Raw genomic sequence first — 22158 nt, forward strand, 5'->3', positions numbered from 1 at the left:
ACAAATGCAGGTCCTGACGTAATGGATAGCTGAGCTGCAAAGTACCGTTGACCGAGTTAAGACTTCCAGGAATAAGAAGCCTCAAACTGTGGCGATTGAGAAGCCCGCACTTAGAGCCACCATCCCCCCCAGGCGAAGGGGGAAAGGTCAATTCTTCTGCTACCGATGTGGTCAGGATGGACACAGTGCTGCCAAGTGCCATAATGAAGAAAACCCCTCCTTAGTGTATGGAAAGCTGAGGATCAGTTGGGAGAGATCCGGTAGCTGCCAGAGGGTCTGGGGACGGGGACCCCACAGGTCTGCAGGATTTGAAGATTCCCCCAGAAAAGACTGTCCAGCTGGGATCCCCGCAGGACTGATAGGGCCTCGAGCAGAGGTCACGGTGAGGATTGAAGGGGTGGAGTGTAAAGCAGTGCTTGACACTGGATCTCAAGTGACTATTATATTTCAGTCATTCTACCAACAGATGCTTAGGCACCTGCCTATACAGCCACTGACTGGCCTTGGCCTGTGTGGCCTCAGCATGGATGAATACCCCTATCAAGGGTATGTCATAGTGCACCTGGAATTCCCAGAGGAGGTTGCTGGGGTAAGAGAAGAGGTAGACACAGCTGCCTTAATATGCCCTGACCCTAAAGGGACTTCTGATGTTTCTGTGCTAATAGGGACCAACTCCAGTCTCTTCAAGGTACTCGCGGATTACTGCAGAAGGCGGGCTGGGGACCAATACCTGAATACCCTGATGATCCATACGCTTTGTGCTGAAGCCTATAGGAAAATTGAGAGCGCTAAAAGGGACACATCTGAGCTACCGCTTGGGGCACTGAAGTACGCAGGCACAACCCCCTTAGTAGTGCCTGCAAGGACGGAGCAAGAAGTGCTTGTCATGAGTACCTGTCTGAAAGGCAGTAAAGGGACGTTAGCAATGATAGAGCAGCCGATAGGAGGAGAGCTCCCTGAAGGAGTGTTGGTCCCCAGTGGAGTCATAACCCTACCTGCTGAAGCCCAGGAAAGGGTGACTATACTGACTGCTAATGAAATGAGTCGTGATGTTGTTGTGAAGCAAGGACAAAAGATAGCAGACCTCTTTGAGCCTGAGTCGATTGTAAAACCCCAGTATGAAACTCAAGTTCCGACAACAGACCCAGCAAAGTTTGACTTTGGAGATTCACCAGTGTCCGAGGACTGGAAAGATCGCCTGAGGAAGAAACTTTGTGAAAGATCCAAGGTGTTCTCACTGCATGAGTGGGATGTGGGATGTGCAAAAGGAGTAGAGCACAATATCAGACTACATGACTCTCGACCTTTCAGGGAGAGATCTAGGAAGATTGCTCTCTCTGAGATGGAAGATGTGCGACATCATCTTCAGGACCTGGCTGCAAATGACATCATTACAGAGTCCCGCAGCCCATATGCCTCACCCATTGTGGTAGTCCGCAAAAAGAATGGGAAAATCCGGATGTGTATTGACTACCGCACCCTAAACAGCCGTACAGTGGTCGACCAGTACACTATGCCTCGAGTGCAAGATGCCTTAGACTGTTTGCTGGGAAGCCAGTGGTTCTCTGTGTTGGATCTTCAAAGTGGATACTACCAGATCCCTCTGGGAGAAGAAGATAAGGAGAAGACAGCCTTCATCTGCCCATTAGGGTTTTATCAGTTCGAACGCATGCCCCAAGGGATTTCTGGAGCACCTGCCACCTTTCAACGTCTCATGGAGAAAGTTGTGGGAGACATGAATTTACTGCAAGTGTTAGTTTATTTGGATGACCTGATTGTGTTTGGAAGAACCTTAGAGGAGCATGAAGAAAGACTTCTTAAAGTGCTTGATAGGTTGGAGGATTATGGTCTGAAGCTTTCAATTGACAAATGCCAGGTCTGCAGAACCTCAGTGAAGTATGTGGGTCACATTGTGTCCCAAGAAGGTGTGAGTACTGATCCTGATAAAATAGAAGCACTCACTACATGGCCACGTCCAAGTAACTACAGAGAACTCAAGACCTTTCTTGGATTTAGTGGCTACTACCGCAGATTTGTGAAAAACTATGCTACGATTGTAAAGCCTCTGAATGATCTTACCAGGGGACATCAGTCCAGCAAGAACAAATCTAAGTCCAAGAATAAGGGGAGGTCCCCAAAGCCTCCTGTGCAGAGACACAATGGCCCCTTTGCACCATTTGGGCCACGGTGGGATGAGAGATGTGAAAGGGCTTTTCGAGAAATCATTACTTGCGTAACGCATGCTCCAGTCCTAGTTTTTGCTGACCCAAGCAAACCATTTATCTTGCATACTGATGCCAGTTTGGAGGGTCTGGGAGCAATCCTGTACCAGGAAGTGGAAGGCAAATGTAAACCTGTAGCCTTTGCCAGCCGAGGATTGTCTGATAGTGAAACTCGCTATCCCACCCACAAGCTGGAATTTTTGGCCTTGAAATGGGCCATCACTGAGAAATTTCGAGACTACTTGTATGGTGCTCAGTTCCAGGTGTGGACAGACAACAATCCACTGACTTATGTGTTAACAAGTGCTAAGCTGGATGCTACAGGGCAGAGATGGGTGGCCGCCTTGGCTAGCTATGAGTTCAGCATTCAGTACCGATCAGGGAGAAGCAATGTAGATGCAGATGCATTGTCCAGGCGTCCGCAGGCTCCAGAAGTTGCTGTGATACCCACAGATGGAGTGAGAGCTATTTGCAGTGTGAGTCGCCGAGAGCCAGAGGCCCGTGAGGGCCTTCAGGGATGTGTTGCAGAAGCTTTGGGCCTGGCCCCTGAATGCATGCCTTCTGCTTCAGTGAACTATATTGCATTAGACCAATCTCCTTTGCCCATGCTCAATGCAGCTGACTGGCAAGAAGCCCAGCGGCAAGATATTGACATTCGTGATACACTACTTGCCAAAAGGGAGGGGCGAAGCCCAGCTGCGGTTGTCCCACCTAACCCGGAGGGTAAACTACTATTGAGAGAATGGACCAAACTAAAACTGATTCAGGGAGTGCTACACCGAATGACCACTGACCCTTTACAAAAACAACGAGCACAACTAGTACTGCCAAAAAAGTACAGAGCCCTGGCCATGAGGACCCTCCATGATGACTTTGAGCATTTAGGGATGGAGAGGACCCTGGAACTTATTCGTAGTAGGTTCTATTGGCCCCGAATGGCTGAAGATGTTTGCAGGAAATGTGAGACTTGCGCTCGATGTGTTCAAAGGAAAAAACTGCCCACGAGGGCTGCATATCTCAAGAACATCACCAGCAACAAACCTTTGGAGTTGGTATGCATTGATTTCTTGTCTGTAGAGGTAGACAAGAGGAATGTTGGAAACATTCTAGTAGTGACTGACCATTTTACACAGTATGCACAAGCATATCCCACACGTGATCAGAGGACCACCACCGTTGCTCAAATATTTCTCAGTCTATGGATTCCCGGCTCGGATACACTCTGATCAGGGGCGGGATTTTGAGAGTCATCTTCTGAAGGAGGTGCTGAAGATAGCAGGAATTAAAAAGTCTAGGACAACGCCTTATCACCCCCAAGGTGATCCTCAGCCAGAGAGGTTCAATCGAACCCTATTAGATATGTTGGGAACTTTGCGACCAGAGCAGAAGGCAACCTGGAGCCAGCATGTCGCATTTCTGGTGCATGCCTACAATGCCACAAAGAACGATGCTACGGGAGTCACCCCATATCTCTTGATGTTTGGGCGAGAACCAAGATTACCCATAGACTTGTGCTTTGGTGTATCAGAGGATGGAGATAGCTATGAAACTCATCAGCAATATGTATCCCGACTAAGAGAAAAGCTGCGGGATGCTTATCGCTTAGCTACCGCTGCGGCTCGGAAGAACGCAGACCGCAACAAACATCGATATGATGCTAGAGTGCGTTCGCAGGAGCTCCAGCCGGGGGACAGAGTCCTGCTGCGAAATTTGGGTATTGCTGGCAAACACAAGATAGCTGACAGATGGAAGGCAATACCTTACCTGGTGATGGAAAAGCTGGGAGATCTGCCGGTCTACAAGATCAAACCTGAAGACGGTCCAGGGCAAATAAAGACGGTGCATAGAAACCTTTTGCTCCCTGTGGGGGAATTGGTAAGCACCCCTTATGAGATGGGCCACGGCAGGGCCGCCGGGCAGAACAGAGGTGCTAGACCAAAGCCGCCATCCAACACAGACAGTGGGCCCCCTGCAGCTAACTTACCCCTATTCTGCACATCTGAGAGTGAGTCTGAGGAGGAAGACACAATCCTGGTGTATCCTGGGATGGAGACAAGATTTCAGTCTCGATCAGCTGAACCAAACGAGAGTTTTCCCTCTTCCGCCCTAAACCCAATGGCGGAACTATTTAGGCCCCTTTCTGATACCCCGGTGCTGCTGATGAGACCCCCCTGTGATGACACACACAGGTTATTGGACAATGGGGACAGACAGGTAGAGGATGTCCTGAGCACCTTGGACCCTCCAGCGTTAGAACTAGGAGTGCAGGGGCCTACGCCAGTAGCCGAGGGACCCTCCAGGGAAGCCTCTCCATCCGTCACTCAAGAGGATGTTCCCCCTACCTCGGCAACAGAGATTCTCAATAGACGAGACAGGGTGATAAAACCAGCGAAACGGTTAACTTATGATGCACCTGGGGTGACTAGTGAGGAGCCAATACATTTAGCACACAGGCTTGTGGAAGCTAAAGTGGGCTTCCTGAGGCCCTTTGGAGGAAACCAATGAGTTGGTATAAAGGGAGTGTGATTTGTCAGGATGACAAAGTCTCAGCTGGGGGGAGGATGTAAGCAGTGTCAGGATGAGCTCCACCCTGACATCTGGTGGTGAAGTGTGGCAAGTTGTGGAAAAGAACTTCAGGGGCTGATCTCATTTGCATAGGCACACCCACCACGCCTAGAATGAGACCATAGCTGCCCAAATGGTCACTTTGGCTGCTGTGGGATCCCCAGTGTCTCTGTTATTGGGGCAGGAAGAATAAATTGTTATTACCCTGATTATGGGAACTGTGCTTGGAACTGTACGTGGCCTTTTGTTATGATGGAGGGATTCACCATCAACTAAGTAGCACTCGCTAGGCAAGGGTCATGGGTTCCAAAACTGTGTGAATGGAGAGAGGCTGGGGACAAGTATTAATACTTGGTGGCATGGGCCCCTTGGTGAGGGCCTTAAATGCTAATTGCACTTCCTCCTCTCTCCACTGTGGAATATCAGAGCTAATTTTGATTTCATTAGAAGTCTAGTTATAGACTGCTGAGCTCATTTTGGGCTGACAGTGCACCAGTACTGGGGCTCCCCTACTACAAGCTGAATTCACCTAAGAGCTGAAATCACTGAGTGTTGTGTTAAGTAGTGGGGGAGCCTGAAGATATATTGTGGAGCAGTTTGCGGGACGGCTGGAGTGCCTTGTGGACCGGCTGGTGAAGCAGTTCGACGCAGAGCAGTTTGTGGATGGCAGGAGCTGCTTGTGGGCCGTGGAGCTGAGCGAAGGAGTTCGTGGGGTGGCTCGCAGAGTGGAGCGCAGCTGAGCAAAGGAGTTCGTGGGGCGGCTGGCGGAGCGGAGTGCTGCTATGGAGCGGTCAGCTTCAGATCATGTAAGGTGCCTCTTACCCCCGTCCCATTTCCACCCAGGTTGGGAGGTAAAGCTCCGCAGATAAACTTTCGAACTCTGGGACTGCCCTGACCAGGGACAGAGACTTTTGGGGCATTGGACTTTTGGGACTTTGGGTGATTTGGGGTTGCTGGACTCAAGAACCAAAGGGAAGAGGGCATGCCCCAATTTGCTTGGGGTGGGTTTTTTTGCTCATGGGTTGTGTTATGAATCCTGTTGGTGGTGTTTCCCCAACATAATGCCACATTGTTTCTCTCTGTTATTAAAAGGCTTTTGCTACACTCAGACTATGTGCTTGCGAGAGGGGAAGTATTGCCTCTTGGAGGCGCCCAGCGGGGGTGGTATATATTTGTCCCAGGTCACTGGGTGAGGGCTTGAGCCGGTTTGCATTGTGTTATTGGAATGAATCCCCTAGATATTGAACCCGGCCCTTGTTGCTGCCAACTCTGACGGGCAGAAGGGTTACAAAAGCATGAAAGGGCACATGAGTAACTCATGTGACCCTGGACTCCATCTTGTGCCTGTACTTTTCCTCAAATTAAGACTGAGAGCTTTCCCTCCACATGGGAGAAGGCATAAAAGGCCCTGGAAGCATCTCCATTTTGACTCCTTCCTGCTCTGATCTCTGGACTTACACTAAAAGGAGCATTCCAAACAATGGGCTGAGGACCTTCCAATCTTTTGGGAAGTTACCAGAGATTTTACAAGCCAGCAGTTTATTCCATCACTGCTACAAACCTGCTCCAAGAACTTTGCAATGAGCGTATGTATTTGTTTTCCTTGTGTATTTTAACTCTCCCCTCTTTCTTTTCTCTTAGAAATAAACCTTTAGATATTAGATACTAAAGTATTGGCAACAGCATGATTATTTTATAAGATCTGAGTTATATATTGACCTGGCTATACGGGATTAGAAGAACCCTGTGATGAAAATGGTTTTAAATAACCACTCATCATATAGTCTGGTGTCTGGGTGGTGACAGAAGGGCTTGAATGCCTAAAGAGACTGCATTTATGACTTCTTGTTAACCAGTGTGGTGACACAGAAGTTTACTTTTGTTACTGGCTTGGTATATTTTATGGAAGAATAACCACCAGTCTGGGGGTGATTCTGCCCTATTTCTCAGCCGTTTGTCCTGAATCTGGTATTCTCAGCAGTGAACCATTGAGGCACGGTGACATCTACCACTCTCCTTGGATATCTGTTCAAATCACAAGTAGTAGATACCTTCTCCCTGAGTAGGTACTTACAGTCTGTGCTCAAGTCACCTCTTAACCTTCTTTTCAATAATTAAGCATGTTGAACACTTTAAACTCTTAGCTATAAGGTATCTTCACACTTTGAATCATTCTTGTGGCTCTTCCCTAAACATTCTGCATGTTTAACACCAGAAGTGGAGATAGCATTCCAGTGATGGACTCACCAATGCCATTTCCAGAGGTAATATCTCCTCCTTTCTTCTACTCCATATTGCCCTGTTTATAAATTTAAGGTTCTTGTTAACTCTTTTAACTATAAAAGAAAAGGAGTATTTGTGGCACCTTAGAGACTAACAAATTTATTTGAGCATAAGCTTTCGTGAGCTACAGCTCACTTCATCGGATGCATTCAGTGGAAAATACAGTGGGGAGATTTATATACATACAGAACATGAAACAATGGGTGTTACCATATACACTGTAACGAGAGTGATCACTTAAGGTGAGATATTACCAGCAGGAGAGAGGAGGGGCGGGGGGAGGACAACCTTTTGTAGTGATAATCAAGGTGGGCTGTTTCCAGCAGTTGACAAGAACATGTGAGGAACAGTGGCGGGGGGTGGGGGGGAATAGTTTTACTTTGTGTAATGACACATCCACTCCCAGTCTTTATTCAAGCCTAAGTTAATTGTATCCAGTTTGCAAATTAATTCCAATTCAGCAGTCTCTTGTTGCAGTCTGTTTCTGAAGTTTTTTTGTTGAAGAATTGCAACTTTTAGGTCTGTAATCGAGTGACCAAAGAGATTGAAATGTTCTCCGACTGGTTTTTGAATGTTATAATTCTTGACGTCTGGTTTGTGTCCATTTATTCTTTTACGTAGAGACTGTCCAGTCTGACCAATGTACATGGCAGAGGGGCATTGCTGGCACATGATGGCATATATCACATTGGTAGATGTGCAGGTGAACGAGCCTCTGATAGCGTGGCTGATGTGATTAGGCCCTATGATGGTGTCCCCTGAATAGATATGTGGACACAGTTGGCAACGGGCTTTGTTTCAAGGATAGGTTCCTGGGTTAGTGTTTTTCTAGTGTGATGTGTGGTTGCTGGTGAGTATTTGCTTCAGGTTGGGGGGCTGTCTGTAAGCAAGGACTGGCCTGTTTCCCAAGATCTGTGAGAGTGATGGGTCGTCCTTCAGGATAGATTGTAGATCCTTGATGATGTGTTGGAGAGGTTTTAGTTGGGGGCTGAAGGTGATGGCTAGTGGTGTTCTGTTATTTTCTTTGTTGGGCCTGTCCTGTAGTAGGTGACTTCTGCGTGTCTTCTGGCTCTGTCAATCTGTTTCTTCACTTCAGCAGGTGAGTATTGTAGTTGTAAGAACGCTTGATAGAGGTCTTGTCGGTGTTTGTCTCTGTCTGAGGGGTTGGAGCAAATGCGGTTGTATCGTAGAGCTTGGCTGTAGACAATGGATCGTGTGGTGTGGTCTGGGTGAAAGCTGGAGGCATGTAGGTAGGAATAGCAGTCAGTAGGTTTCCAGTATAGGGTGGTGTTTATGTGACCATCGCTTATTAGCACCGTAGTGTCCAGGAAGTAAATCTCTTGTGTGTACTGGTCCAGGCTGAGGTTGATGGTAGGATAGAAATTGTTGAAATCATGGTGGAATTCCTCAAGGGCTTCTTTTCCGTGGGTCCAGATAATGAAGATGTCATCAATGTAACGCAAGTAGAGTAGGGGCGTTTGGGGATGAGAGCTGAGGAAGCGTTGTTCTAAGTCAGCCATAAAAAAGTTGGCATACTGTGGGGCCATGCGGGTACCCATAGCAGTGCTGCTGATTTGAAGGTATACATTGTCCCCAAATGTGAAATAGTTATGGTTGAGGACTATAGCACTGCACTGTGAAGTCCCATTCATGACCCGTATGTCCTTTTAAGGGCCTTTCCTGGACACAGCTCTCCATCCTATACATATAGACTACATTCTTTGTTCCTAGATCCTGCAGTTGTCTCTGTTAAAATGCATGTTGCTTGACTGTGCCCAGCTTACCAAGTGATTCACATTGTTCTGTATAAGTGACCTGTTCTCATTATTATTTAGCACTCGACCAATCTTTTTGTCATCTGCAAACTTCATGATGAATAATTAAGGCCATTAATAACATTTTTGCACAGTGTTGAACCAAGAATTGATGTCAGGAGAATCCCAGTAAAAACACCCCACAAAATAACTGGGGAGGATGTGGTCAAGTTGAGGGAAGAGATTAAAAGAAAGAGTACAGGGCAGTCAGAGGAAAAAGGCCCAGAAGAGAGCATAGGTAGAAGTCCTCTCCCAGAAGGGATGGGACTTTAAAAGAATCTGGCCAGAGGGTCGGGTCCTGAACATAGGAAACTGTTGGAAAAAGCCACAAAAAAGCTGATCCATAATGGTTGTGCAGCAGCCTAACCAAACTCAAAAGTGTCTAAAAGCGTGATATCACATTTCTCTACAAGACCTACTTTCGATAAAAGCATATTGATTGGCATTATTTATATTTCCATCTTTTAATCCTTTATTGCTCTGGCAATAGGACTTTTCAGTCAGTTCCCCCAAAGCATGTCAAATGTATTTCTTCACAAAAGTCATTAGCTTCCAAAGAAGCACAAGGGCAGCTCCTCTAGAAATATACCTATAAAAACAAGTTGTCCCTTGCCTGTTCAATGTCTTATTTATTGATATTATTTTAAAAGAGCCTCAAATGTTTGTTTAAATACACAGTTGGCACTTGGGAAATTCTAGGAGGTACCAGACTGATTGAAGGGTGATAATTCAGCCACTAAACCATGAGAATTTTCATATTCGAGGAGCCCAGAACTGAGAACTCAAGATTGACAAAGGCTTTCTTGTACTAGATAAAAACTAGCATCCCTGCTCTGCTGATGAGGAACAATGGTAACAAAAGCAAAAACTCCTAACATAATACAAACCAAAGTGAGAATAAATCTCATCTTTTATACAACAAATATATCCTCAGAGTTTGCTTTACAAAATGTGTATTTCTAATATTTCCAGCTCAAACAAATATATTCAAAAATAGAACTAGTTTAATAACTATAGCAAAAGGATCTTTAGTAAACTAAGTGCGGAGGAGGGTACAGAGACATTGCCGAAGTAAAGAGAAATCTCCTTCCCTTTTATACTGAAATAATAAAGCAGAAAAGAAATCACTTCTAAACTATTATTTCTTTCAAATGCTAGGTTCAAACTTAATATTTTTTTAAAGTAGCAACTTTTTGCTTGTAACAAGGGTTGTATTTTTAAGTCTATTCAATAATGGATCTAGGGGGCGTGGAGGAATTGAACCATATTAATAATTTATTTCACAGTAAAGCCCAATAGAAAGGTTTTTAAAGCCTAGTTGATTCCAGAACAATCCAATTATTGTTAGTTTTAAGCCAACAGAAACATGAATTTTTCCAACAGATAAAAAAGTATGAATGACTTTAATGACATAATCAGAATGATGAAAATTTGTACATGATTATTTCTTAATATGTAGAAGCAAAAAAAAATCTCAGCAAAAATGATGGTGTCAGGCAGTTCAGACATGGTTAAGCATGAGGGATGCATGAGTCTTAACACTATAAAGCATTTCATACGTGGTACTGTATCACTAAGAACCTGCTGAAAGGACCAAATGTCAGGGATAATTCAGCCACTAAGCTAATTGTAGTGGAAAACAAGGATCATATCAAGACCAATTTGGAGAGGATTAGCAAAGACGGCTTAGTGAACTGTGTACCATTTATAGAATGTATTTGAAATCCATTCCTAATGAGGTTTGGGAGATAGAAAAGATTGTGAGAAAGAAAGTCAGGACCATTAACCCTGGAGTATTATAAAGCTTGAGAGTATAATTCTTGTCACAAGGTCAAGCTTTTACAAACCAATTATTAGGGATATCCATAATATCAACATACAGATACACACCCAGAAACCTTTTAACTTGAGAGATACTGAACAGCTCTCCTGTATGCTGGTGACCATAGTTTTTTGGAAAAGTTTTGCGTCATTGTTGGAAAAACGCTCACAAAGGTTTGATTGTGTCATTTAAGTATAGTTCAGTGCAGAGCAATGCAGACAGGCATTTAAGTACAGTTCAGAGACGCACTGAGCCAATGAGAGCACAAAAAGGCATTCAGATAGAATGTGTGCTGGAGCTCCTGGGCATGAGGACTCTGCATATGCAGTACTTCAGTGCTTTGTAGGGCGAAGCCTACTCCCCTGCATGGCTGTCCAACATTGGTCAGTGCATAAAAAAGGCAGAGTCATGATCTCACTTCCTATCTGCCCCTCCTCACCCTTTTGGGAATGGGAGTAATATGGGAGCAGTCCCTGCAATCCCCACTTTACGGGGCAGCAATTCTGCCTGATCCTTACATGGATTATCCAAGTGAGGGAGGGAAGGTTCTTGTGCTCCCGTCTTTTCACTGGCCACCATTGTAGGGGTGGGGCATATCCGTGCGTACCATTTATATTATTTGTTGCTATTAATCTATCAATTCTAAATAGTTTATCAATCCTTCCATTTGCTGCTCCAGAAGTGTACATGTGAAGCAAAGGTAAGAAAAGGGAACAATATGATCTATCCTAGTTCGAACCCACAATATGATAGTCAATACATCAAGAAAATGTAAAATAATATTGCTTTATCATCATTGCAATTCAAAGACAATTATACTATAAATCTACAGAGGCTCTACAAAGAGTGACAATTTAGTGGCCAGACTGTGCCACCTTTACTCATACTGAGTAGTACATTGCACTGTGAGTTGTTCCATTTAAATCAATGGGACCAAATGCAGAATATAAGATATTCCATGTAAATAATGGTGGCATGATCTGGCACAAAGGGTCTGATCCTATTTTCACGAAAGTCAAAAGGAATTTTGTCTGTGTTAGGATTACAAAATCTCATTTATTTCTGAAAACACAATCCTCTGTTTTGGATATGAATGTTATCAAACAGACAGCGTTCTGACATTATTGAATGATGAAATATAAAGAAATGTTGGACTGTGTAGCAGAAAACCTTTGTTTACCACATACAGTAGACCTCCATGGTTACTAACACCTTGGGAATGGAGGTTGCTCATAACTCTGAAACGTTCATAACTCTGAACAAAACGTTCTGGTTGTTCTTTTAAAAGTTTACAACTGAACATTGACTTAATACAGCTTTGAAAAGTAAAAGAAAAATATTCCTTTCCCTTTATTATTTTTAGTAGTTTACATTTAACACAGTAGTGTACTGAACTTGGTTGTTGTTGTTTTTTCTTTTTAGTTTCTGCTGCTCACGATTCGTGTACTTCTGGTTCCAAATGAGTTCTGTGGTTGACTGGTCAGTTCATAACTCTGGTGTTCGTAACTTTGAGGTTCTACTGTATTTGATAATTAGCAAAAATGCCAAGGGCAGCACGGACAAGAATGAAGGTCTATGGATTTCTCTGTTAATATGATCTATGACTATGTAAAGATTTCCACTTGAAATCTCCACAGTGATTTCCACAGTGAAAGACTGTTTAAAGTCATATTGTTGGCTAATCAATTGGAAGTTTTTTCACTCATTTCTTAATTATCAGAAGCCAACATTTTATATTTCAACCCAATTCATCTTCAGAAAGAAACAGACTATAATTGTTCATGTTTTAAAGATTCACTACAATTACCTGGGCCATGGAGCTTTGTGGGTTATAGATCAAGTTTTTAAATGTGCGTCTGGACACCCACTTTAGCTGGTGAAAGAAGGAAGTGCTGTATGTGATTTGTTGGAAATCTGCACTCATCTTCCTTTTATTTTCCAAAGACAGCTTCTCTAATTCTGCTTTTGTTTCTTTGTAATAAGGGGAACTGGAAAACAGCTCCGCTAATTTCTCAGCAATAGTCTTATCACCACCGACCTCTTCAATGGTTTCTTCAGATTAAAAAGAAAAATATTGTTGTAGGAGCAATAGCAGTAGAAAGCTAAAGACGCAAATTAGTTCATGGCAGTTTAGGTATACTGAAGTCATCCCCATCCCCCCCCCCCCCCCGAAAGGGCTACATTTTATCCTCAAAATCTCTTACCATAAATAAATAGAGATCAGACTGAACCAGAATCGCACATCCAAACCTACAGAATGTTACAGCAATTCAGATCAGGATTCAAGCTTCAAAGCTCAAGTTTATTTCCATATCGGGCACAAAGGAGAATCCCAGCAATGGGATAGCTAGGACCAGTTTGTGGACCATGTGGAAATGTTTGTGGAAATGATAACATGCACTGTACAATTTATTGCTGGGTACAATTTATTGCTGGGTATTTTAAATGAATACAGTTGTGGCCTAGTTCAACCACATCTATTGCCTCCTACCTTTTTTTCCAGGGTGGCCAGAATATCTAATGGCAAACCAAACATGTCCCAGAATAAACTGTGTGGTTCAGATGCCAAGACTGTAACACAATTTTCTCTCCATGTTCTCAGGGAGCTTGTATTTTCTGAATGCAACTCCCCAAGAAGTTCCCTGAGAATGTAAAGCAGAAAACTACGTTAAAATCTTGGAGACTGAATCACACAATCTAGCCATAATCTTACCCACAAGTAACTGCGGGCACAAAATTAGAAACAAAAGAGTTTTCCGCTTTTAGACAAGAAGCGGCATATGGAGCAATGCTCCAGTATGTACTCCTCTCCCAGGCAGATGAGACATCTGGAGTGCCTGTTGTTAATAGGCATGGTACAACTGCACAACTGGCAGGTCTTGAAGCCCAGAGACTTGGAATCTGGCATGAGGTGGGAATACTCTTGTGTACAGGAGGGGTGTTGGAAAGCTCTTAGTTAAGTCCCCCTCCCAACAGGCAAAGCAAAGAAAGTAAAGTTAAAAATTAATAAATTAAATCTTAAAAAGCTAAACGAGCTCACATAGTGAGTTAGGAGAAGCTATGTTGCATGAGGCACATGCTGCAGGTGCTCCGGCTCGCACCACAGTTAGTAAGAAGGAACAGAGTAATGGTTGCAGCCACTCCACCTCTTATCCTTCACCTATAATAGCCAAGAGGTCATTAGGGGTTCAGGTGTGGCCATAACAGATACTATTCAAAAAGAATCCAATCTCACACACATGGGGTGCATGTGCATCATGAGCAGGATCAGCGTGGACAATCACTTGACCTCTAGCTCCCATACCTGATGAATTGCATTGACTGACAGATTCTGATTTGCTGAGTGTCACAGCAGTTGAGTCTCCATTAATGATATCCAGAAAAAAATCAGCAGGATTGTTGTATGGCTCGCATTCATAACCTGCAAAGAAATAATATCAGATCTCTAAAATAAGTCATTCAACAGATGGGAGAAATATGTTACAATATTAAGGGTAATATTCTTAAATCTGTCTTAAAGGGAAAGCAATTAGATAGCCCACCATCAAAAGGTACCATCTAATGTAACAAGTCAGCTTCACCAAAGACAAAAATAGAATGGGCCAAAACTACAAAGTTCACATGTGTTTGGTTCTAGAATTTTATTGGTTCATTCCATTATGGAAATTGGATCAATGGCACAGTTCAGATTTGGATGATCATCGTGCTTTCAAATGCCTAGTCAAAATAGGGGCTTGAATGAGACACTGAGCTGTCTGAAGTCTATCCAGACAAAACAGTGATAAATTTAGGGTGGCATAAAGCATCTAAAGGATTTGGAGGGGATGGTCCCTATTTTCACAACATCGGTGTACTGCTGGATCCCTGACTCCTTCTGGATTCCCAGGAAGCATTAGTAGCCTCAAGTGTCTTTTTTCCATTTGATTGTGAACATTTCTCTCTTTCACGAATCTCATAACAATTATCCATGCCTTGTGATTTCCCTATGGAATTATTAAAATATGCTTCCCATGGGGCTACCCATAAAGACCATTCAGAAATTATACTCTGTTCAGAATGCAGCTGCTCACTTATTTAGCAGGGTAGGCTGTACAGAGAACATTAGATCAGTTCTCCAAAGTCTGCAGAGGCTTCCTCCTCTTCATTTCTGGATGCAATTAAGGTATTGATAGTAATTGTTAGGATATAGATATTGAGGCCTGTCGGTAAAGGCCTGTACTCTAAGAATTTAGGTGTATTCTTATCACTTGGCTAGTTACAGAGGTATAAAAGAAAGAATCAAAATCACTGTCTGCCAGTGTAAGATCCTTCTCTTACTGTGACAGTCTGAGGCCCTGTTCTCAGGCTAAGGCCTTTGGCTAAGCAACAGAGGCAGCCATAAGCTGGGAAGCGACTGGTCACATCCTCACATTCCAAACTAGTCACATTGAAAGAAGGTGCTATTGGGCTGTTAGGAATACAATCCTGTCCTGATAGTGCCTATCAGCTCCAGAGAAAGGGAAGTGCCTAGAAAATGTTAAAGGAAACTTAGTTTGATAGCATCCTGTCTGGCAAGAACTCACTTACCAATAGCTGGGATGTGAAATCCTCACTTCTGTATTGTTTTGTCATTATAGTTCCCACTTTGCTATTGTTTGTCTGTATAATCTCTAAAAAAGAAAAGGAGTACTTGTGGCACCTTAGAGACTAACCAATTTATTTGAGCATGAGCTCATGCTCAAATAAATTGGTTAGTCTCTAAGGTGCCACAAGTACTCCTTTTCTTTTTGCGAATACAGACTAACACGGCTGTTACTCTGAAACCTGTATAATCTCTGTTTGGTTCTGTGATTGTTTCTGTCTGCTGTATAATTAATTTTGCTGGGTGTAAACTAATTAAGGTGGTGGGATATAATTGGTTACATAATCATGTTACAATATGTTAGGATTGGTTAGTTAAATTTCAGGAAAATGATTGGTTAAGGTATAGCTGAGCAGAACTCAAGTTTTACTATATAGTCTGCAGTCAATCAGGAAGTGAGAGGGTGTGTGGGGGGGAATGGGAACAGGGAATGGGGGTGGGGAAATTGGAATCATGTTTGGCTAAGGGCAGGAATGGGAACAGGGACACAGGTGTAAGGCTCTGTGGTGTCAGAGCTGGGAAGGGGGACACTGTTAAGGAAAAGTTAGCACATGTGACTCCATGTTGGTTTGGGGCCCACCATTGTTTAAATGCCAGCACATCATACACCAGGAGGAGTAATCCTTAGATATTGAATCCCTGTGAAAATCCTCCTCCTTGTCTCCAGCCTGCCTTGACTCCCAGTATCTGGTTTTTGTCAGTCTCTAACTCCCTGTCTCTTGGCCTTGATGTGAGGCCTCCCATCCTGATAATAAAAGTTACTGATGCATGGCTTTAGGACCATGCTGTGTAATTGACATACTGGTATAGCACGAGGAATTCACCAAGCAGGGATAGGTGGTAGATAAGACAAGGGTTTGTTTATTGGCTAAGGTTTCCGATGCACGAGGGCAACATGCTTTGCTAAAAGGTATATAACCTTTGTATAATCTGCATTCAGGGTCCCCTCCTGGCTAGCAGGGGGGCACCACGCTCGAGCGTAATAAACTTAGTGTCTTTTGGGAACTCTGCAGTTGTGGACTTTGTTTCTGTGCCTCAGCCTAGATTCGAACTGTGCGTGACCTATCAGGTATAATTCGCAGCACTGGTGTGCGTGTCCTATCAGGTATAATTCGCAGCACTGGTGTGCGTGTCCTATCAGGTATAATTCGCAGCATTTGTGTGCGTGTCCTACCAGGTGTAATTCGTAGCACTTGTGTGCGTGTCCTACCAGGTGTAATTCGTAGCACTTGTGTGCGTGTCCTACCAGGTATAATTCGCAGCACTTGTGTGCGTGTCCTACAAGGTGTAATTCGTAACAGTTTTGGCAACCCTGAAGGGACTCTAGGCTCGCCCCAACAAGCGAGACTACACTCCTCCTCTCGGACAGCTCCAGCCGGCACAGGGTGAGTTCACCTTTGAGAACTCCGAGGAGGGGGGGGTGTGAGCCGTCGCTTAGGCGATAAGGTGGCACATTTTGTGTTCTTTTGGTAGCCCGTTATAGGTTCTGGGCAGAGTGTAAGTAAGGGGACCCCTTTGGCTGAAATTCTCAAGAATTGGGGGAATATTTCTGGCACCCATGGGTTAGGCAAAAATAAAAGCTGTTATTTTATGTAAGGTTGAGTGGCCAGCACTAACAACTCAAACATCTGTTGAATGGCCACCGGATGGGTCCTTTGCTGGGGATACATTAACAGTGCTTAAAAGGAGGCTGGAGGACAAAGCTCCAGCCCAGATGGATTATTGGTATGTATGGGACAACTGGGCTTATGCGCATGCAAAAGGACATCCTCTTTCCTCCTCCTTTTCTTATTCATCTCAGGGGTCTCCAGCCCCGCTCTGTGCTATGCCTGCTTCTGCCCCTCCTCCGGCTTACCCTCGGCTTTCTGACTTATGCCCGTCACCTCCTTGCTTGCCAATTAGCCGTGCTTTCTGTCCAGGTGACAAGCCTCATGTGGGGAGGACTCGGGTAGCCCTTGTAAGTAAAAATATTTTAAAGAAGACACCAGGAGGGCTGGGGGCTAGTTAAGAAGCCCACCCTCCTTGTTAATTTGGTAGTGAAACAAAGCTGGTGCTCATGGAAGGGACAGTTCAGAGAAAAAAAACAGGATCGGGCCCAAGCGGGCAGGCAACAGATAGAGATTGGAAAACAGGTTGAAAACTTAAAGGTCATAGTGAAAAAGAAGAGTAAATAATTACAGGAATGAAAAACGTAAATCCCGGAATAATACTTAAAATGGTAAAATCTAAGTAATTGGGTGTCGTTTTGAAAAATAAGCAAGTAATTTAAAAAAAAAAAAAAAAAAAGTAAAAAGTTAACTCTTTAGTTGCTGGAAAGAATTAAACAGTTAAACTTTGTAAAATACTGAAAAGAAAAAAAAAAAAGCTTGGTTTCTTTGCAGCCATTTTGGAAAAAAAAATGGGCCCTTTTCCAAAGAAATGCAATTATACAGTGCTACTTAATTAATATCGTATTAGGTTCCAAGAGGCTACAATAGGTGGTGTCTTCCTTTTCAGGTCGCTGTGTGTTTGACAGCAGGAGTTAAAAGTAAAAGGCAATCAAAAGTCTGGTAAAGTTTATTGTGCCCTTTTTAAAGTAAGAATCTTTAATCTGTGGATCCAAAAGCAAGCCGGAAAGCATTTATTTTAATGTAAATTACCTAACTAATAAGGTAGAGGCCACTGAAACCTGGGCTGCCTATAAAACAAATACAAGAAAATATGGGTAATTCCTCTGTTTTGCCTGCAATTAACAAGGGTATTTGTATAAAAAGGAAATATTTTAAGCAATGACTGACTGCCCAAAAGGGGTAGATCTGTGTTTTATTTTTGTCTTTCAGAAAATCAGAGAAAACTGATGCCAGCTGAAAAGCAATTCAACATCTCATGAATTTACTGGCACAATAGGAATTCTGTTCTGTGTTCTATGTCCTGTCTTGTGGTGTTTGTCTTGTGGCCAGAATTGCTGTGTTTAATTTTTCATAGGACAGTTTAGTTTAAAACTAAATAGAAGGGTTAAATCAAAATGCAGATACTTGTTTTATTCAACTTGCAGTACAAAGTGTTTGGATAATATCAAAAAAATGTGATATACTAAAGTTTAATACATTTGCTTAAGTAAAAAAAAAAAAAAAAAAAAAAATTCATTGGCCAGATCTTTTAATTAAAAAAATTGTTAAAATTTGCACACCAACAGTCTTTGGAAGCAAGGACATCAAAGGTTAACCCACTCCCCATATTAGACATGAGATCCTTCTGGCTACCTCACATTTCTAGCCAGAGGGCTGGGGAGGGAAAAAAAGCTATTGGGCACCAGAAGTTGTACCAAGTGAACTCCTCAAAAGTGGGTGTGCTTGTCCTGGCTTGTTGCTCCAAAGCTCTGTAATAAAGTCATTTTCCTAGAAGGGTATATGTGGCATACATTATACAATAAGACTAAAGTGCTGTATAATGGGCAATGTACATGTGTTCCTTTTTAAGCAAAAATGTATAAGTAAAAAGTGAAAGTTTCCTTTGCAGGTTAATAAAAGCCAAGAAGGGGGGAAAAAAAATTAAACAGAGGACGAGCTAATTCAACGCTGTAGCTGGCAGGTTTGGCAGGCTCGGTCCAAAGATAAAACACTGGCCTGCCCAAGGACACTACTCACAGCTAGGATTTGGCTAACAGCCAAGAAAGATGGGGGCTTAAATGTGCCCAAACAGCTGTGAGATCTGCAACACGCTGCCAGACATTAATGAAATGTGTTAGGTCTCTGTATTTACAGGTAAAAGAAGTCCTGCTTCAAGAATCCTGAGCAAACCTGCCATTTGTTAAAACCAGGTGACTGGGTCTACATAAAGGTCCCTCGACAAAATACTACTCTGGCCCCATGCTGAAAAGGCCCTTATTAAGTCCTGCTAACTACCAACACCGCTGTGAAGTGCCAAGGACTGACTGCCTAGACCCATGCTTCTTACTGCAAAAAGACCCCTCCACCTCAAGGTGACTTCACTTCGACTACTGATCAGCCTGTCCCTCCTTCTGGGTTTTTTTTTTTCTTTCCTCCTTTTGAACAGCAAAAAAAAAAAAAAAAAAAAACCAACAAGGTGAAGTGCTAGTAACCTCTCCCTTGTCCACTGACAAAGCTAACCTGCATTCAGTATTTGCTAAAGAAACCAAAGCACTACAGGGTGACGTGCTAGTAACCTCTCCCCTGTATAATGCAAAACCATGACTGTTCCAAGAGAGAAGGAACGCCTGCTCTGCTAAAACCACCAAAATCCAAAAATTCCTGACTGCAAAAGACACTGAAAATTGGCCTTGATGGCAAAGACGGAGCATTGTACATTGGCAGGGAGAAAGTTGCGGAATGTATTCTTGGGAATGTGAAGTAAAGTGGTGGGGTGGGTTTATTCCAGAGGCTGGAACTGTGCTTGTAGGCAAGTATAAATACCAAAAACGCCTTACAGCCACGAACATTACTCCCACCATCTGCCACCACTCCTTTGCAGGTAAAGGTTCCTGAATCCATCATAGCTACGTTAAGTTGGCGCTGGGACCCCCACCTGACCCTGACAAGCCATTGGATGAGCCACTTCACAAATGAACAACACGACCAACCCATGGACTAAGCTTTCCAGCTACTGGGACCTTCACAGCCCACCAGGACTTTTTGTGTTCCTGTTTATTGGACTTACATTGGGGGTAGTGTTTTTTGTATAGTACAGGGGAGGATGTCGACATTGGTATGGTTTGCCTGGAAGGGGTTCTCTCCCTATTCCCAAGTCCAGTACAAGGATGGGAGGGCAATAGCTTCTTGAATTTAACCCGTGCTATCAAACAGGGTGTAAATCGAATGCAGTGTTGGATTTGTATTCGTACCCCCACATATTTAGGTCAGGGCGTCCCATTGGTAGGGGTACCTATCCCCCTTAATCGAACACTCCAAGCTAAGCTATGGGCAAACACTACATTTAACTGGAATGTTACAATCCAAATATGGTCTATTGATATGGTGGCCCAGAGTAATTATGCTTTATGTGTGTCACGACGTAAGGGCATAGAAAATAGTTTTTGTAGGGAATTTTGTAGGGTGCAAGGACACCACCCAAATCAGCTCTGGTGCGGGAGGCCCCTCTACCTACTCCAGAACCCTGTGGCCAGTCCCCGAGGGGTCTGGCTGGTATTGGTTATGCAATCACACAGCCTATAAGGTTCTCCCAAGCAGGATGGTGTGGTATATGTACCTTAGGGGCTATAGTACCCGCCGTGACAGTACACCAGAACCTGACCCGGGGAGAGATCCGCAATCTAGTATGGAGGGACCGACGAAGTATTCCTTTAAACCCCCTTTCTTATCAGCCCAAAGGCTTTCACTCCTTTGTGCGTTGGTTTCTGCCATGGTTAGGAGTAAGCAAGCTGGAAAAAGCTATAGTTAACATTTCAGCTGCTTTGGAACTAATGGCAAATGCTACTGCAGATGCTCTCTCTGCCCTTCAAATTGAAGTCACCCAGCTATCCCAAACTACATTGCAAAACCGCCTAGCCCTGGATTATCTCCTTGCAAATCAGGGCGGGGTTTGTGCTCTGGTCAATTCAAGCTGTTGTGTATTTGTAAATCAGCACCATAGGATGGAAACTGACATCCACATCCTCAAGCAACAGGCAGCCCTATCCCACCACATCAGCCTCGACACTACCAAAGCCGGATTCCAGGAGGTCTGGGACTGGCTCACCTCATGGCTACCGGATGTGGGGACTTGGGGACGGCGTATTTTGTATTTACTTTTTTTGACTGTTATTGTTTTTGCGTTATTTTTTGTATGCCTACAATGCTGCAGTATGTGCTGTCGGCAGTTGCTAACCCTGCAGCGCGGTTACTCAGCCCTGATATAGCTTACTGACGTACAAAAAAAAAAAAGGGAGGACTGTTAAGGAAAAGTTAGCACATGTGACTCCATGTTGGTTTGGGGCCCACCATTGTTTAAATGCCAGCACATCATACACCAGGAGGAGTAATCCTTAGATATTGAATCCCTGTGAAAATCCTCCTCCTTGTCTCCAGCCTGCCTTGACTCCCAGTATCTGGTTTTTGTCAGTCTCTAACTCCCTGTCTCTTGGCCTTGATGTGAGGCCTCCCATCCTGATAATAAAAGTTACTGATGCATGGCTTTAGGACCATGCTGTGTAATTGACATACTGGTATAGCACGAGGAATTCACCAAGCAGGGATAGGTGGTAGATAAGACAAGGGTTTGTTTATTGGCTAAGGTTTCCGATGCACGAGGGCAACATGCTTTGCTAAAAGGTATATAACCTTTGTATAATCTGCATTCAGGGTCCCCTCCTGGCTAGCAGGGGGGCACCACGCTTGAGCGTAATAAACTTAGTGTCTTTTGGGAACTCTGCAGTTGTGGACTTTGTTTCTGTGCCTCAGCCTAGATTCGAACTGTGCGTGACCTATCAGGTATAATTCGCAGCACTGGTGTGCGTGTCCTATCAGGTATAATTCGCAGCATTTGTGTGCGTGTCCTACCAGGTGTAATTCGCAGCACTTGTGTGCGTGTCCTACAAGGTGTAATTCGTAACAACACTAAGGAAGGAAACTGGAATCATGCTTGCTGGAAGTTCACCCCAATAACCATTGAATTGTTTGCACCTTTGGACTTCGGGTATTGTTGCTCTCTGTTCATGCGAGAAGGACCAGGGAAGTAAGTGGGTGAAGGAATAAGCCCCCTAACAGTAATGTATCAAATTCTCAAAGATTTGGGACTTGGCTACCTAATGAACAACGTCTCTCTCTATGTGCATTCTTAACAGCTGCAATTGGCTGAGATGCTCTTGCTCAAAAATCTTTATATACAAACATCCAG

General features: G+C 43.8%; 1 protein-coding gene across 2 annotated transcripts in view; it reads right to left on the reverse strand.

Annotated features, from left to right (window-relative positions):
* ABCG2 (ATP binding cassette subfamily G member 2 (JR blood group)) overlaps positions 1-22158 on the reverse strand; it is a 51383-nt gene that overhangs the window by 14450 nt on the left and 14775 nt on the right. Inside the window, exons 7-8 of one of the 2 annotated variants that reach the window (XM_077814378.1) lie at positions 14011-14127; positions 12514-12746 (exon numbers count right to left, since the gene is read on the reverse strand). In XM_077814378.1, the coding sequence (XP_077670504.1) occupies positions 12514-12746; positions 14011-14127 (350 nt within the window). Of the gene's footprint in view, positions 1-12513; positions 12759-14010; positions 14128-22158 lie in introns of both variants that reach the window. The other variant, XM_077814379.1, reaches the window with a different exon arrangement.

This window comes from Eretmochelys imbricata, chromosome 4 (assembly GCF_965152235.1).
Source record: "Eretmochelys imbricata isolate rEreImb1 chromosome 4, rEreImb1.hap1, whole genome shotgun sequence".
Taxonomy (NCBI): Eukaryota; Metazoa; Chordata; order Testudines; family Cheloniidae; genus Eretmochelys; species Eretmochelys imbricata.